The following is a 14,846-nucleotide window of genomic DNA, read 5'->3' as shown; positions in this document are numbered from 1 at the left end:
GAGAAAACTGACCAATTCTGAAAATGGATAAATACTCTTGTGGTTCAACCAAAAATGTCTGAATCCAATTCAGACTTGAAGCAATCGTGTTAAAAGTAGGTTAAAACTCCTGCCCCTCATTCTTTTTGAACCATTTCAGAGAGAAATTACACCAGCTGAAACAAACTGCAGTTTGTGGTAGTTAAACTCTTGTGTTTCAACAATTAAAACTGGTGTTTTGTCCCTGAAGAGCCAATATCTAAGCCATGTAGAAGAGGAAGGATCCATATCAGGAGGCATAACTTGGAGCTCTAAAAATACTGCCTCAGCAGATTCGTATGCTCACGAGTCATGTTAGTTAGCATGCTGTTGCACAGGCTACAGTTCTCAAGCAGTTAGTTGCTGGGGTGGTTTTCACCACTGACGTCAGAGGAATGTTCTAGAACACAGAACATAACCTTGCCCAAGTCTCTTCCTACTTCTCTGGTAAATATCTCAAATCCCTCTGCTGAAGTGCAAGGAGGAATAACGAATGAGTATTTGTTGAGATCATACCTGCAGAGAATTCTGATCACAGGTAAGTAATCTTTGTTTCCTCTTCATAAATTGCCTCGGCTGTTCTTCACTCTGGAGAGAAGAACTAGCAGTATTAGTCCCCAAGGAACTAGATGAAATAGTTATTAAAGGACTGAAGGGACTTCTATTCCTCAACAGCTATATGCTCTGTCCTGGTCATCAAGAGAACAGCACTGAGGAAGCTTGTGAATTAAACTTAAAGAAAATGCTCTGAAAGTTCCTAGATATTTCAAAAGACAGTTCTAAATTAAATGGGCAGTGTGGCAGCAACCCTAGCGAAAGGAGCCCCAGAGCTTTTGATTAACAGGATCTCTTTCTCGTCATAAATTGAGCTGATAATGTTGTCCATTTGTCCACTCTCTCTGGGCTGAGATGGATTTCACTTGGGATTTCTCCCTGTATGTCAAGAACACAAAAGGATGATTTGTGAGACTGTGTAACTGAATTTCCTTTCATCATCAAATTAGGAAATAACCTAACCAATTCAGTCATGAGACAAGACAATTGTTCAGTTTAAAATTACATGAGGACAAAGTTTAAGATTATCCATATTGAACCCTAAAGAAGACCAGCAAAGGCATCTTGCACTTCACTTGCATATCTGATCAATGTTAAGACAAGTAATGACGAAAACAGTCAACTATAGGTTCAAATGGACCTTCTGCTGGTGTGGTGAGCACCAGGTTCAGATAGGTGAAAAAGACAACTATCCTCAAAGCCTTAACATATGTTTACTTTAAAGGTTTACTTTAACTGTGGAGAATGATAATCCAAGACGTGTTATGGGAAAGAGACAACAATCCAATGTAAAATGAAGACGACAGAGTCTCCGGATCCTATCCTTAAAGGAACAAGAAACATTTCCAGTTTAGAACGTACGTTTTTCCAATAGAAGGCTTGCGAAATTCTAATGTAATTTCCTGGGTTTCTTCCAAAAGCAGTCTTCATCTACTAAACTTCGAGATGTAAAATGCCAGAGGAAGGAATTATGGATCTTGGTGCAGGTTCAATCCTCCCTTGCGAGATAACAAGTCTGGAAAAGAAGAGAAGAATCACCTGTTGCTCCTGTGCCAGAAGGAGATCTAGAAGGTGAACTACTTTATAATCTGGGACTATAAGAATTGTGTGTCGACTCTTGTATCTTCTTTATGAGAGAGAGAGAGAGAAGGAAAGGGGGGGAATAAGGGCTCCACCCTCACGGAGCAGAAAAGTATGGGACAGCTGTTTTGGGCCCATTGACAGGCATTTGGTATTCTCTGTAGATGATCAATGCTCCCCCTAAGCTTTTCCATTCACTGTGGACTTTTTCCATCCATGTGTGGAATAAATTTTTATGTTCACTAAGGCATGTGGGGGAATGTTCACCACCAGCAGAAACAAAAACTCTAGCTGTGGGCCCTCTACTAATCAGCTGGGTGGCATCTGAAATCACTCCTGAGCAGCTGCAGAAGTTCATAGCTTACAGGGGACACTTCTTTATGTCCACCACTTCAAGGTAAAATGAACCACAAATGACTTACTTTAAAGACAGGGCATATTGATCCTGGCACAGCTTCTCTCCTATGGATTTCTCCCCACCCAGGCAAGTAAAAGACAAAAGAATGACTTAATTCTCAACTCACTAATCCTGAAGAATTGCTTCTCAATTGCAAGAGCAAGATAATCACCAGGTGCTCCCCTTATTCAATCCTACATGTATCATGATACTATATTGGGATAAAGGGACCTGTAGCAGGGTCTCTGGTTGCCAGATAGATAATGTGCAACTCCACTAGCTGAGCAACTTAAGAAAAATTTGGGCCAGCAGGTTGTTGAGTAACCCTGCAAGCTATTCTCCAATCTGCATCAAGGGAAGGAAGCAGATTTCAACATGTTTAATATGGAGTAATGATATAGATCCTGGTTCATGAAAATTTGCCCTCCACATTGCTTAGCTGTTCTTCTCAGCCACTTCATACACTCCACTGTGTCTTGCTCACTGATTAGAAAGCACTGGGTTGTGGTGCTGTACCTAGTGCTGGAAGTGAACTTGAACCTCAAAAGTATTTCCTGGGCATTTGCTAAGCCAAATATACACAAAGCACACAGCTCAAAGACCAAGGTTTCCAGACTAATTCTGAGGAAAAGTGTTGCTTTTCATGTTCCTGTGCACAATTTTCCATGAAAGCTGCCATCTGATCTTTACAGAAACAACTTGGAAGCTCTGAGGAACAGATGTCTTCTTGAGGTCACTTTTAGAACATCATATGTATTAGATACATTGTTAGCAGCACACAGAGCATTCTCTTTAACAGCTTCCTCACATTCCTAATAACTGCTTTAATTTCTCTTAGATAATGACAATAATATTCCACGAAAGGCAGAAGCCTGTCCTAAAGGTACAAATCATAATTTTGCCACAACAGTATGATAAACAGAAATCTCCATTAAAAATAAAAAAAACTCCACAACTGTCTTGGCTCTTATCCATTTGACTTTTGTACTTGAATCACATACATGAAGTGCTGATTTTACAGCCTTGAAAGATGCAGTTAATCTTCTGGTCCAAATAATGGCTATCACAACTACTTGGGAACCTGAAATCAGGCAAGTACTTGGAGCCATGAAAAAGCCTATCAGTAGCTACTGAAATGAATGGCTAGCTGCAACAGAAACTTGTTTGTAGACAATAGGGCACAGCTCTGCCTTAGATTCCCATGGCTAGATTTTTAAAGCTAGCTACTACCAATCTTTAAAGCTATCTTGGCACCTAAAGATGTAGATACTTATCTGCATGTTTGTGTATTTGATACCTTTAGAAAACTCCCAACATAAAAATATTTTCTTTTCCTGAACTGCATATACAAAAAGTTCAAGAGTCAAGTACCATTGGCATGTATTAAAATATACTACTATCTTCCAGCAGGAAAAAGCTAAGATATGTTCCTCACAGAACATAAAACGAATATCTCCAGTCAGTCACATGTTTTCTTCCCCTCCAATTCCCAAGAGCCATTTTAATACACAGGTTATCAGAAGAAATCTCCCTGGAGTTAGTGTATTTCCCCTCTGTCTTACCAAGTACAGCTCCAAAAGAACAAAGCACTGAGTGGTGGATGAGCACTTTTATAAATTAAAACAAACACCTTGAATAACTCTTAAGAAAAGAAGTTTTGTTTGTTTTTTTTTTAATATGAAGAAAAGGATGTGTAATGAGACTAGGAGAATGGAAACCTAGGAACACATGGACTAGGAGAGGTCTCCTAGGTTAACTCCAATCCTCTGCTACCATAGACAACCCCCTCAAAGACTTCATTCAAAAACTTACCAAGTTCCATCTTAAAAACTAGTCAGCTTGTAAGTTTCCCCGCTGTCAGCCCCATACTGGAAGGCTGTTCTAAATCATCACTCCTCAAGATGGTTAGAAACCAGCTTCTAACTCCCTGCCTAAATTAAGGGGCAGCTCATACCCATTTGTTCTTTTGTCAACATTAACTTTTAGTTTAAATAGCTCTTCTGCTGTTGAACTACCCCCAAGACCTGTGATGTATTTACAGAGCAATCATAAATCCTCCCAGACTTCAGTCTGGTAGGCTAAGTAAACCATACTCTTTCAGTTTCCTTTATTAAGTTAGATTCTCTGTTCCTCTAATGTTCCTTGTAGCCCTTCTCTGCACCTGTTCCAACCTGAATTTTGTTTAAAATGGTGACCCAAAGTATACACAGTAGTACAGATAATGTTTTACCACTGCCCCCCGCCCCAATAACATTAATACTTACCATCTCTACTGGAAATATCCTACCTTTTTCACCACTGTATCAAATTAGTGGCTCAGTTATCCTGTGACTGATCAACACACTCAGGTCTTTAAGAAAATTAAGGCCATACTGGGTCACACTGAAATTCTATCTAGCTCCGTATCCCATTTTCTGACAGTGACCAATGCCACTTGTTTCAGTGGGAATGAACAATACAGGTTATCATCAAGTGATCCATTCCCTATTGCCCATTTCCAACTACTGACACCATCCATGCTCATACTAGGTGATAGCTGTTGATGGTCTTTTTCTCCAGGAACTTACTAGTTGTTTTGTGAACACTAACAGCTTTTGCCTTCGTAACATCGTCTGGCAAAGAGTTCCATGGGTTGACTGCGTGTTATGGGAAGAAATACTTCACTTTGTTTGTTTTAAACCTATTGACTATCAGTTTCATTTGGTGACCTCTAGTTCTTGTTATTTACCCCCTCTCAACACATTTCCTTATTTACTTTCTCCACAGCAGTCGTGATTTTACACATCTCCATCATATTCCCCCACCTTTAGTCATCTTTCTGCTAAGTGGAAAAGTCCCAGTCTTGTTAACCTCTCCTCATATGGTAGCTGCTCCATACTGTCACAAATCATGGGTAGTTAAGCATGCGTGAGTAGTGTAAATGATTATCATGAGACAAATTAACAGTAAATTGACTGAAGCCAGTGCCCCAATGGATTATAGACTTGTTTGCCACTTTGAGAACAAAATTGCGTGTGCTGAGAAAAGCGAAATTTGTACAAAAGAACCAGTTCCCCGATAAAAATTTAACAAGGACAAAACAAACACCAAGGAGACACTGTTGCTCATCGCTCATAGCTGAGGCAAGCCTAATTGGTCTGATGTAAGCAAGACGTTCCAAAATTGGTCGTGGGCAAGCACCCCACCTGGACTAAGGAGTATGACCAATGAACTGAGGGGTACAACCAATCAACTGAACATGACTCCCTCTAGCTTGCCTCCTACCAAGAAGAGAAATAGTATATCAATTGGCCACACAAGTCAGAGTCCATCAATTCAGCATAATGGAGTGACATGCACGGACTCTCACCTCAGTCAACTAACCAACCTCACCTGGGGTCTGGCCAGCCTCAGAGGATGAGTGTGTATGTTATTTAATTGAGTTAAGAATTAGGCTGTTAAGTTGGGATAAAAAATAGACTATTAACCATTCAAGCTACACAGTATTTTTGTCTGGCTTTCTAATTGTTAATTATTCAATTTAAACATGTTTTTAAATTGTTACTGTAGGCACATGCAATAAAGTATTTTTTTTATGTGGAAATTAATGGTTCTTTGAGTTCTTATCTGGGACCTGCTGCCTGCCTGATCAACTGTGCAGCAGCGCCTGTTTTATGACAATACTCCTAATTGTTTTTGTTGCCCTTTTCTAAACCTTTCCAATTCCAGTATATCTTTTTTGAGATCAGGCAACCAGATGGGCACCCAGTATTCAGGATGGGAGCATACCATTGATTTTTAGAAAGACAGTATTGATATTTTCTGTTATATGATCTATCCCTCTCTTAACGATTCCCAATATTCTGTTTGCCTTTTTCTTTTTTCTTTTTGGACTGCCATTGTACACTGGATGGATGTTTTCAGAAAGCTATCCAAAATGGCTCCAAGATCACAGTCATTTTCACCTGATGACACGCCAGTTTAGTATTGCAAAAGTTCCTTAGTCCCCAAGTGAATGACCCTGCACTTTATACTATTAATTTTTATTTAATTCCTACTACTTCAGTCTTCAAAGTCACTCAGTTCTTCAAGTATCCTCCTCTATATTAGCAACGCCTCTCAGTTTTGTTAGACTCATGGTCTGTTGACCCTGAGTCTCCATAAATTGGTCACTGACCCAGCATGGAGAGGACCCAGCCTCAGTAAGACAGAGCAGGTTAAAAAATGTTGGACAGACAGCATTCATAAACATTAAAGGCACTAAAGAGGAAGAAACATCAAAACACAGGTCTGACCTCCAATCCTGTATGCAAACAATTTCAAAGCAGAAGATTTTTTTATTTTGAACTGTGTCCCCCTTTGTTTCAGTGAAAACAGAACATACCACTATTGTAAATAAGAACTGCAAGGAAAAACATGTAGATCTTTATGCTTTTGGACCTACTGGGACAGCCAAGTTATAAGGACCAAATGATTACCTACAGTCACCAATTCTGACACCTTCAGAACAGAATTCGTCCTGTAAATGATTGTCTTGCCCTTTCCTTGGAGCCTTGACTGTGAAATTATTCCCTCTTCACACTAGCAGCAGGAGTAAATGGCACACTCAGAATGAAGGTAGGAGGACATCAAGGCTTGTTGCACAAACAGAATGGGTGTGAGACCATCATGATATGTCTTCACTCTCCAGAAGATGGACTCTTAACCGGGTTCAACTTCTGGGGTTCGATTTTGCATGCCTAGTGGGGATGCATGAAATCAAACTATCAAGGGTCAACAGTTGACCCCTGTACTCCTCAATCTCGTGAGAAGTAAGGGAGGTTGATGGGCAAAATGCAGTGAGGGTGGCCAGGTAAGTTGATTCCAGCTATACAATTGCCATAGTTGGAATTGCGTATCTACAAATCAACTTTAAAGACTAGTGTAGATGTGGCCTCAGAACTGTAATAACTCAACTCCTGCCATGATGGTGTAATATAAATATAGCTAGTCATGCTCCAAGGTCTTATTTAGCATTTTTAATCACCCTGAATCACAGATCCTATATACCAGGCATTAAAACTTCTTCTAAATAAGCATTATCAGAGTAATTGTTTCATCCTGGGCTGGGAATAAATACAATACAAGAAGCCTCTGAGGCAGACCAGACAACAGATTTGCTGTTAAGATATACTTTGGTAATAAAAGGGGCAGCCTCTTGAACTCTAATTTCTTGCCATTTTCCTCCATAGTGTCCCACAAAAAAGTCAAGTATGGAAAGAAACACTAGGAAAAAAATGTTTCAACTAAAAATTGTAAATGTACTGTGCATGTACCCCTTCTCTAAGTGAACAGAGAGCGAACTTAAGAAGGTTCTCAAACCTACTTACAACAGAGGAAAAAAGGGAACTGAGGAACCACAGGGAAAGTCCATACTATAGGTTCTAGAACAATTGATCTGTGCTACACGTGTGCCATTGACCTCAGTAACCACTGTGGAATCATTGTATTGCCCATCCAAGAGCATGCAAGCCAACTTAAAAATAAGGGGATCAACTGAAAACAATTCATGAAGAATTTATTTCACTTTAAAAAACACAACCACTCACATTCATTACAGAAGTCTTTAGATAACAAAACATTGAACAAGTAGTTCACACTCTGCATGTAATCTGTGAACCCACAAAAGAAAATTACCGTTATCCCACGATCAGCTTACCACGTCCACAATATGGTTGCCCAGGGACAAACTCTACAGCATTCACCCAGTCTTCAGCACCTGCTCCTGTAGCTGCCAGATCTGTAGCTTCAACTTCAGTCTCACCAGTGCTTGCTTCAAGTGCTTCAGGGAGAGATGGGAGGTCTGAAGATGCTGAAGGATAAGTTTTTGCAGCTGGATTCACAGTAGTCACTTCTTCCCGCTTCAATGGCTTGGTATGTTCATATCTAAAACATTAAATGAAGCACGTAAACTCAGTCAGAAGTTACTCCTAAATCAGTCATACACTAGCCTTGTACAAAAGATTCATATGGAAGACTGAGTCACTGAGGCATAGTATCAAAGGTACCCTAGATATTCCAGAGCTAAAATTAGAGAGTAACTCTTCACATAAACAGGAACAGTTTATTTTAAAAGCTACCAGCACTGCTTAAGGGGACCGTGGTGATTGGTAATTTTGCAGGAGATGAAGCAATCCACAACAAATTCTCCTGTGTGCTTCTCATAACATCTTATTTCACTCATACCTGAAGATGGCCCTTTCAAAGTATATGAAGATATGCTATTACTGAATACTTCCTACTGGCTCATTATTTCATCCTTTTGCTTCATTTGGATATCCTTCTGTCTAATTTTAGACATTAAAAACCAAACAGCAATTTTCACCCAGTTAATACACTTCCACAATTCCCATCCAACGTCTCTGGCCTTACGTTCATGATGAACGCCACAGGTGTAACTATTTACTAATAAGAGACCTTAATGCCCTATCCACCATGAAACTGAAAATGTTGCTTCTTGAGGAGCCCAAGTCTTGACAGCCCTTAGGCTCCTCAGTCTAAAAATTACTTTAATTCAGGTATGAGATTTATTTTTCTGTTAATATTTTAAGAGATACTTGTCAAAAATTTTTACACTCAGTCAATGGAGAAGAGACAATTGCTAAAACACAAAAGGCAGAGAAGTACTTGGTTACTCTGACTAGAGAAGGTCGTCCCAGTTCTGTGTAAATTGTCCATATTCTACAAAGGGAAGTCAAGCATGCCTCCTAGCATGGTTCTCTTGCTCTTTCAATTGAGAATCTTAAGCCTTCACACCCAAGCACATCTTCCAATTGATATCAACTAAGTGGTGTACACCCATGTATAAAAATGGCCTTTTGGTGATTGATCCAGGTAATAGTAATTCCACTATCCATGAGAGAGGGGAAAAAAGGATTAGATTTTGTACTAAGGTTTATTCTGATAACATTAATGTTTCTACAGTGTGCTACTATACACAAAATCATTTTATAAATATTTGATAAAATGTAGGATTCAGAGACCTAGCACTAGTCTTTGAAATGTATTCAGTTTATGATGGTTTAGCCCTGCTAACTCCATTCCTGACTGAGACAATTTCAAAATCCTTTCTATGGACACTCCTCTTGTTGAAGAGCTATAGGCCTCCGTTTCAAATAAAGTTAAGTTTGCAAAAGCAAGTTCACCTCTGTTTGCACAGACAGTACTTAGATGCCTCACCATTGCACTTTAAAGCTATATTCCCTGGAAAGTTCCTCCAAAGTTGAGAAGTGAGCTTGTGACACAACTCTGAGTAAAATCAGAAGCACCGCTACAAGGGGTATCAGTTACTTCTGAAGACAATGACACACTTGCCAAGTATAATTCATTATCTCAAGTATAATTCACTTGCCAAGTATAATTTATTATCTCACCAGCCCTGTCAGTTTGATAACCACCTAGATTTCAACAACGATACGCAATTATACAATTGTTACCCCATGTGCCAGATGTGAATGCTGCTTGTGTCTGAACAATGGTCTCCTCCCTCCATTTGCCTGTTTATTTCTGCCATGAAATAAGCAATACATTTGAGACATCACTGTAGGACTCAGCAAACAGGAGGAGGTAGGCTGTGAAGAAGAGATTCTTATTGAAACAATTTAGCAGTTTCAATGGAATACTGTGAAAATATTGTTCAAATTCAAACTGAGTCTTCCAGATTGGAATTTGAGAGTGAAAGTTCCTCTTTCAAAAATAGCAGCATTCCACATTATTTCCTTACCGGCAACGATCTCCGTAAGCACAGCATCCTCGCTGATAATACCTGCACACCATAGTAGACTGACTTGTGGAAAGATCATGGGAGTAACGGCAGTTGTTCCCTTCCTTGCAAACCCCATGCATGAAATACCTGCAAGACAAAAGGATTACAGAAGTGAATCAATGGAAGAAAGAAAGCTGATAGACAGAATTTTATTATCAGATATGTTACCATACATGAAACAGAAAGCAATTTGGAAAGAACATCAATATTAGGGGGAGAGGAGCTCTTGAACCACAGGCCACTGTAAGGCTATTAAAGTGTAAATGAGGAGGGTTAATAGGAAATCATAGTGAGAGGTACTCCATTTGAAATGTACCTGAGTTGTTCTTTTAAATGTAAGATTATGTTGCCAGATTGCAAGGTTAAACTACCAAGAGGACAAAAAAAGCCACATGCTACCCAAATACTCTTGTGCAAAGGGTAGCAAAACCCAGGAGGAGGAAACTGGAACACCAACCCTGTGAGGAGTGTAACAGAGTATTCTCTCACTTTGACCGAAGTATCAAAGAAGTCCAGGGATGGCTCTGGGCCAGGGAAAAGCCAAAATGTATCCCTGAGGGGCTGAAAAGTAGTGTTTGTTCAATCAGCAGTAACACCATCACTAATAATGCAGTCTCTGCAGTACTGTCACTGACAGGATCACATCAGCAAAGTTTCCAAAGGTGCTAAGCTGCTCTAGTAAAGTCAGTATCCAAAAGGAAACTTGCAGAAGTACTCTTTCTTCATAGTATGTTTCTGCTGTCTGTAAGTGTCATGAAATCAGCACTAGTTTTGGTCCAACAGTGAATTCAGACACCCAGGCAAATTCTGCTTCTTGCAAGAAACTGAGTTTCCTAACCCATTTAGAGAGCATGTGTTTGCGCTTATCTATTCTTATTATAGCTCTTCATAAAACCTTTAAAGATAACATTCAGAGTCAGCTAAAATACCGTGAACAAAAAAATTGCCTGAATATCATGGTTGTAATTAAAAACACAAATAAACTCAAATCAAACATTGTTTCTGAGATTCATAAGCCAGGAAATTCAAAGTTCTGACAGCATAAGAGTCACATTACATGTATGAAATCAAAACAAACCAGCAGTCATGTAGCACTTTAAACAAAATAATTTATTACATGATGAGCTTTCCTGGGGCAGACCCATTTCTTCAGATCATAGCCTTACCAGAACAGACTCAATATATAAACCACAGAGTATGCGCACACGCACACACAGAGTCCCTCTGTTCTTCTGATTTGCCAGCCTTGATGACAATTTTTGGACCTCTATGCTTTATACATTAAGTCTGTCCCACGAAAGCGCATCACATAATAAATTATTTTGTTACTCTTTAAAGTGCTATATGACTGCTAGTTTGTTTTGACAGAATACAGACTAGCACAGCTATCTCTCTATCACTATTTTACACGTATTTTAGATTACCATCTATGGTGCTGACTTACACCTACATATGTTCCTGAGAGGCAGCTTGATATAACATTGTGTTTACAGTTTCAGTCATAAGCATAGATTCATATTCAAGATACTAGAAATTAAGTCATAACGTAAGTGTTCATATTTCAAAATGACCATTTATCAATTTATATTAAAGACAATCTTTAAAATTTATCTGGAAGCAATAAGAAAAACAGAACATCCTGAGAGACTAAATAGGAAAAAATTGTGACTCAAACTTCTGCGGTGTAAATAACGTCACTTCTCAGATTTAGCTAGCAGAAAACTCTTGACAACTACACTGAATTCATTATCTTCAATACTTTTGAGAAAGTAAATCACCAGAAACACTCAAGAGGGTGTAAATTTAAAACAAGGTAACAATTTTTTTTTTCTCTCCCTACCCCATTCTACTATCTCAAGATCAAGATGTACAAGCTGATTTGTGGCAGTGAATCCTTGTATGATCCTTCATCAACAATCAGTTTAGTCATTTTACCTAGCATGCCCCTGAATTCTAAGGCAGTTCTAGTGACACATCTGCATTATAAAAACAGCTGTTTCTGAACAGTTGGAATTACACATTCATGGAGAGCTAATTCATTTGGTCTGAACTAGGCTCATGATGCAAAACATGAAATTCTTGATTTCTTTTCAATTTTTAACTAGGTTATGTGAAAGTGTGTGGTCAAGATCTGCGGGAGATTTTGCTGATGTGTCAAATGGAAATTAGCCCAAAGATCACATTTGAGCTAGTCTTTTTATTGTCCCCTAATAAGAAGGGCTGTTAAGAAAACCTGCATGATACACAACAGAACATGGAGGCAAAAACTGAAAGTATACTCTAAACTTGAGTAATTTGGATGGCCAGGACTCAGTCCAGAGTGGAACGTGAAATGGTGAGAGTCCAACTGAAAGAGGCTCCCAGGAAAGGTGCACAACTGCAACTGCGTGTTCTTCAACAACTCCATGTTAAACACCAAAATCATTCATGTACCAGAATTCATCTTATGCCAGAAACATCCAAGCCTGCGATGCTAAGCACACACAACTCCCACAAAATCAATGGGAGTTGGGATCATACAGCATCTTGCAGGACCAAGCCTCAAACTTCTACAGAGGTTTATACCAAAGATTTGTTTTGGAACTTGATTTTAAATGTCATCCCTTGCAGGGTGGATGGATTTAAATCACAAAAAAAAAAAAAAAAAAAAAAAAAAAAAAAATCAGTGCTCTAAATCAAGCCATCAAAAAAGCTAGGACTGTGTCCAGAGTACACTTAATTTTGGAGCAAGCCCCACTGAACTCACTGGCACATCTGTTTATTGATAAGACATTTATACAATGGGGTTCCTTTGGAAAAGCTGAGCTATGCTGAAGTAAAATAGTGAATGGTCTGTGGCCACGATGTTCCACAATAAGGGGCATGTATTAGGTAATACAAAATACAAAAGTAACACTCAGTGGCAAGTATCAGAGGTTAATCCGTATCACAAAAACAACAAGAAGTCCTGTGGCATCTGACAAAATGGGTCTTTGCCCCAGAAAGCTTATGCTCCAATGTATCTGTTGGTCTATAAGCTGCTGCAGGACTTCTTGTAGTTTTCACTCAGTGGCAAGTGGCAACTCTAGATTTCTCTTACTGCTGATTTCTGTACCCTACACTTAGGTGACAGAATCTAAACCTAGTTAACTAATTAAACAAGCCACAGGATTAACTACAAAACTTTTTCCTAGTAATATGCAACGCAGCAAAGAGCTGAGAATTTAATCAAATCACACTTATACTAAAAAGCATAAAAAATGTCTTGAAAAATGATGCACTGCAAAGTGAATTGCTTAAATTACTAACCAGTTGATCCACTCAGTGATATGCTTAATTTTCTCCAAATAAGCAGTTTTTCCCTTATGCTATTTCATTCTTGCAATGAGGCCCTGCATCATCTTTTTGCACTGTTTACATCTGGCACATTTTCCTTTTCCACCCACAGAACAAAATTCTTAAAAATATTCCCAGATAGGGACGCTCTTACAGCCAGAAGCCATGACAGTTTTTCCTGTGGCAAAAGTGAAGGTGGGGAAAAATATAGTAAGCTGTGTTTGTGCTGAGTGTCTTCTCTCTTTCTTTCCAGTCCACTCCACTGTTTCTCTCTGTACTGCCTCCGTCCTTTACTATATATGGAATCTCTGTCTTTAAGACAATGTCTTAACCAATTTCTCTGCTGTGATTGGCTAAGGTCCACCAGCACATAAGCACAAAACAAAAACAATCCTACCCAGCCTATGTTTTTCTTTGCACAGGTTATTGATTAGTCTGCTGAGAAACAAACTGAACTCCCAGAACTTTCAAGAAGCAAGAGCTAGTAGGTAGACTGGACAGAGTAGAGCCACAGTAGCATGTTTGTGATGAGACTTAATTGTAACTTATCTTAAAAAGTTAAATTTAAAAAGTTGATTAATTTTTTTTTAGTTTAATCATCCACTTTATCCATGCTTTTCTCTTGTTCACAGAAGATGGTAATTTCATCCCACAAGAGAGAGCACGTCACATAGTGGCCATGTCTTATGTCAGCACAGTTTGGAATATGGAAGATGTAAGTATACAGCTCTTTCAGGCTTATCTTTAAACCCTATTTAGAAATGAGGATAAGAATCAAACAGTGATAAGAGCCTGGGACACTCCAGAGGCTCTATGAAAATATACTTAATTGCAATATGCTCTATGCCAGTTTTTCTTAAACTTTTGACACCACGGAACATCACACAAAATATTTTTATGTAGAACATTTAGGAAAATTTTTTTCAAGAAAAATTGTCAGACCAAAAAAACTAGTTTGACAGTATAGATCAGAAAATTCTTTGGGCAGTGCTGAAGTCGTATGGAGGGGACAGCAGACTGATACAGCTGTTGAAGGATATCAGTGACAATGCCGAGGCAGCAGTGAGAATGTGTGGGAAGCTGGGAAGTTGGGTTAGAATGAGTAGAGGTACAAGACAGGGAGATCCAATATTGCTGAGTACCTTCATCATGCATCTAGAGAGAGAGATGGACAAGATAAAGGAAGAGGTAGAAGGGATATCTGTGCACAGGATAAGAATTCACAATTTGAGGTTCACGGACATTGTTACCACTGAGAAAGATGAGGGAGAAGCTAGTGAAAACGGTGCAGGTGCTAGATGAGGATGGGAAGTGGTACGGACCGATTATGAACATTGATAAAAACAATGGTATTTGGACATAAGGAAACAGGAAGGAAGATCAGTGTAGATGGGATTGAACTACAGAACGAAAAGCAGTTCACACATCTGGGAAGCAACAGAACGTATGAGCTAGACTGTGAGAAGGAAATAGCAACTAGATGAGCGAAAGCAAGAGCAAGTTTGAAGGTGATGGACAAGATCTGGAAAAGCAAAGCCAGTAGCTTAGGAATGAAGATGAACATCTTGAAATTGTGTGTATTCAGCAGCATGTTGTACGGATGGGAGACAGATGATAATGAAAAATTCGAAGAGAAGAACATTGGCGTGCGAGAGAAGTTGTTATAGAAAGATCCTGAAAATAGGATGGATGCAGGTG

At 39.1% G+C, this 14,846-nt stretch overlaps 2 protein-coding genes across 3 annotated transcripts in view; one reads left to right on the top strand and one right to left on the bottom strand.

The window, feature by feature from the left end:
• Positions 1 to 13,833, top strand: part of RAB19 (RAB19, member RAS oncogene family) — a 29,114-nt gene extending 15,281 nt beyond the window's left edge. Inside the window, exon 4 of the transcript XR_012647224.1 lies at positions 13,781 to 13,833. The gene's annotated coding sequence lies outside the window, so the exon portion shown is untranslated. The remainder of the gene's footprint in view (positions 1 to 13,780) is intronic.
• The window catches only part of MKRN1 (makorin ring finger protein 1), a 48,769-nt gene that overhangs the window by 7,548 nt on the left and 26,375 nt on the right, over positions 1 to 14,846 (bottom strand). For both annotated transcript variants that reach the window (XM_075007291.1, XM_075007282.1), the window contains exons 2-3: positions 9,792 to 9,920; positions 7,728 to 7,954 (exon numbers count right to left, since the gene is read on the bottom strand). In XM_075007291.1, coding sequence (XP_074863392.1) covers positions 7,728 to 7,954; positions 9,792 to 9,920 — 356 coding nt within the window. The remainder of the gene's footprint in view (positions 1 to 7,727; positions 7,955 to 9,791; positions 9,921 to 14,846) is intronic.

The sequence above is a fragment of the Carettochelys insculpta genome, chromosome 1 (genome assembly GCF_033958435.1).
Source record: "Carettochelys insculpta isolate YL-2023 chromosome 1, ASM3395843v1, whole genome shotgun sequence".
NCBI lineage: Eukaryota > Metazoa > Chordata > Testudines > Carettochelyidae > Carettochelys > Carettochelys insculpta.
This window is presented reverse-complemented; position numbering and strand designations above follow the sequence as displayed.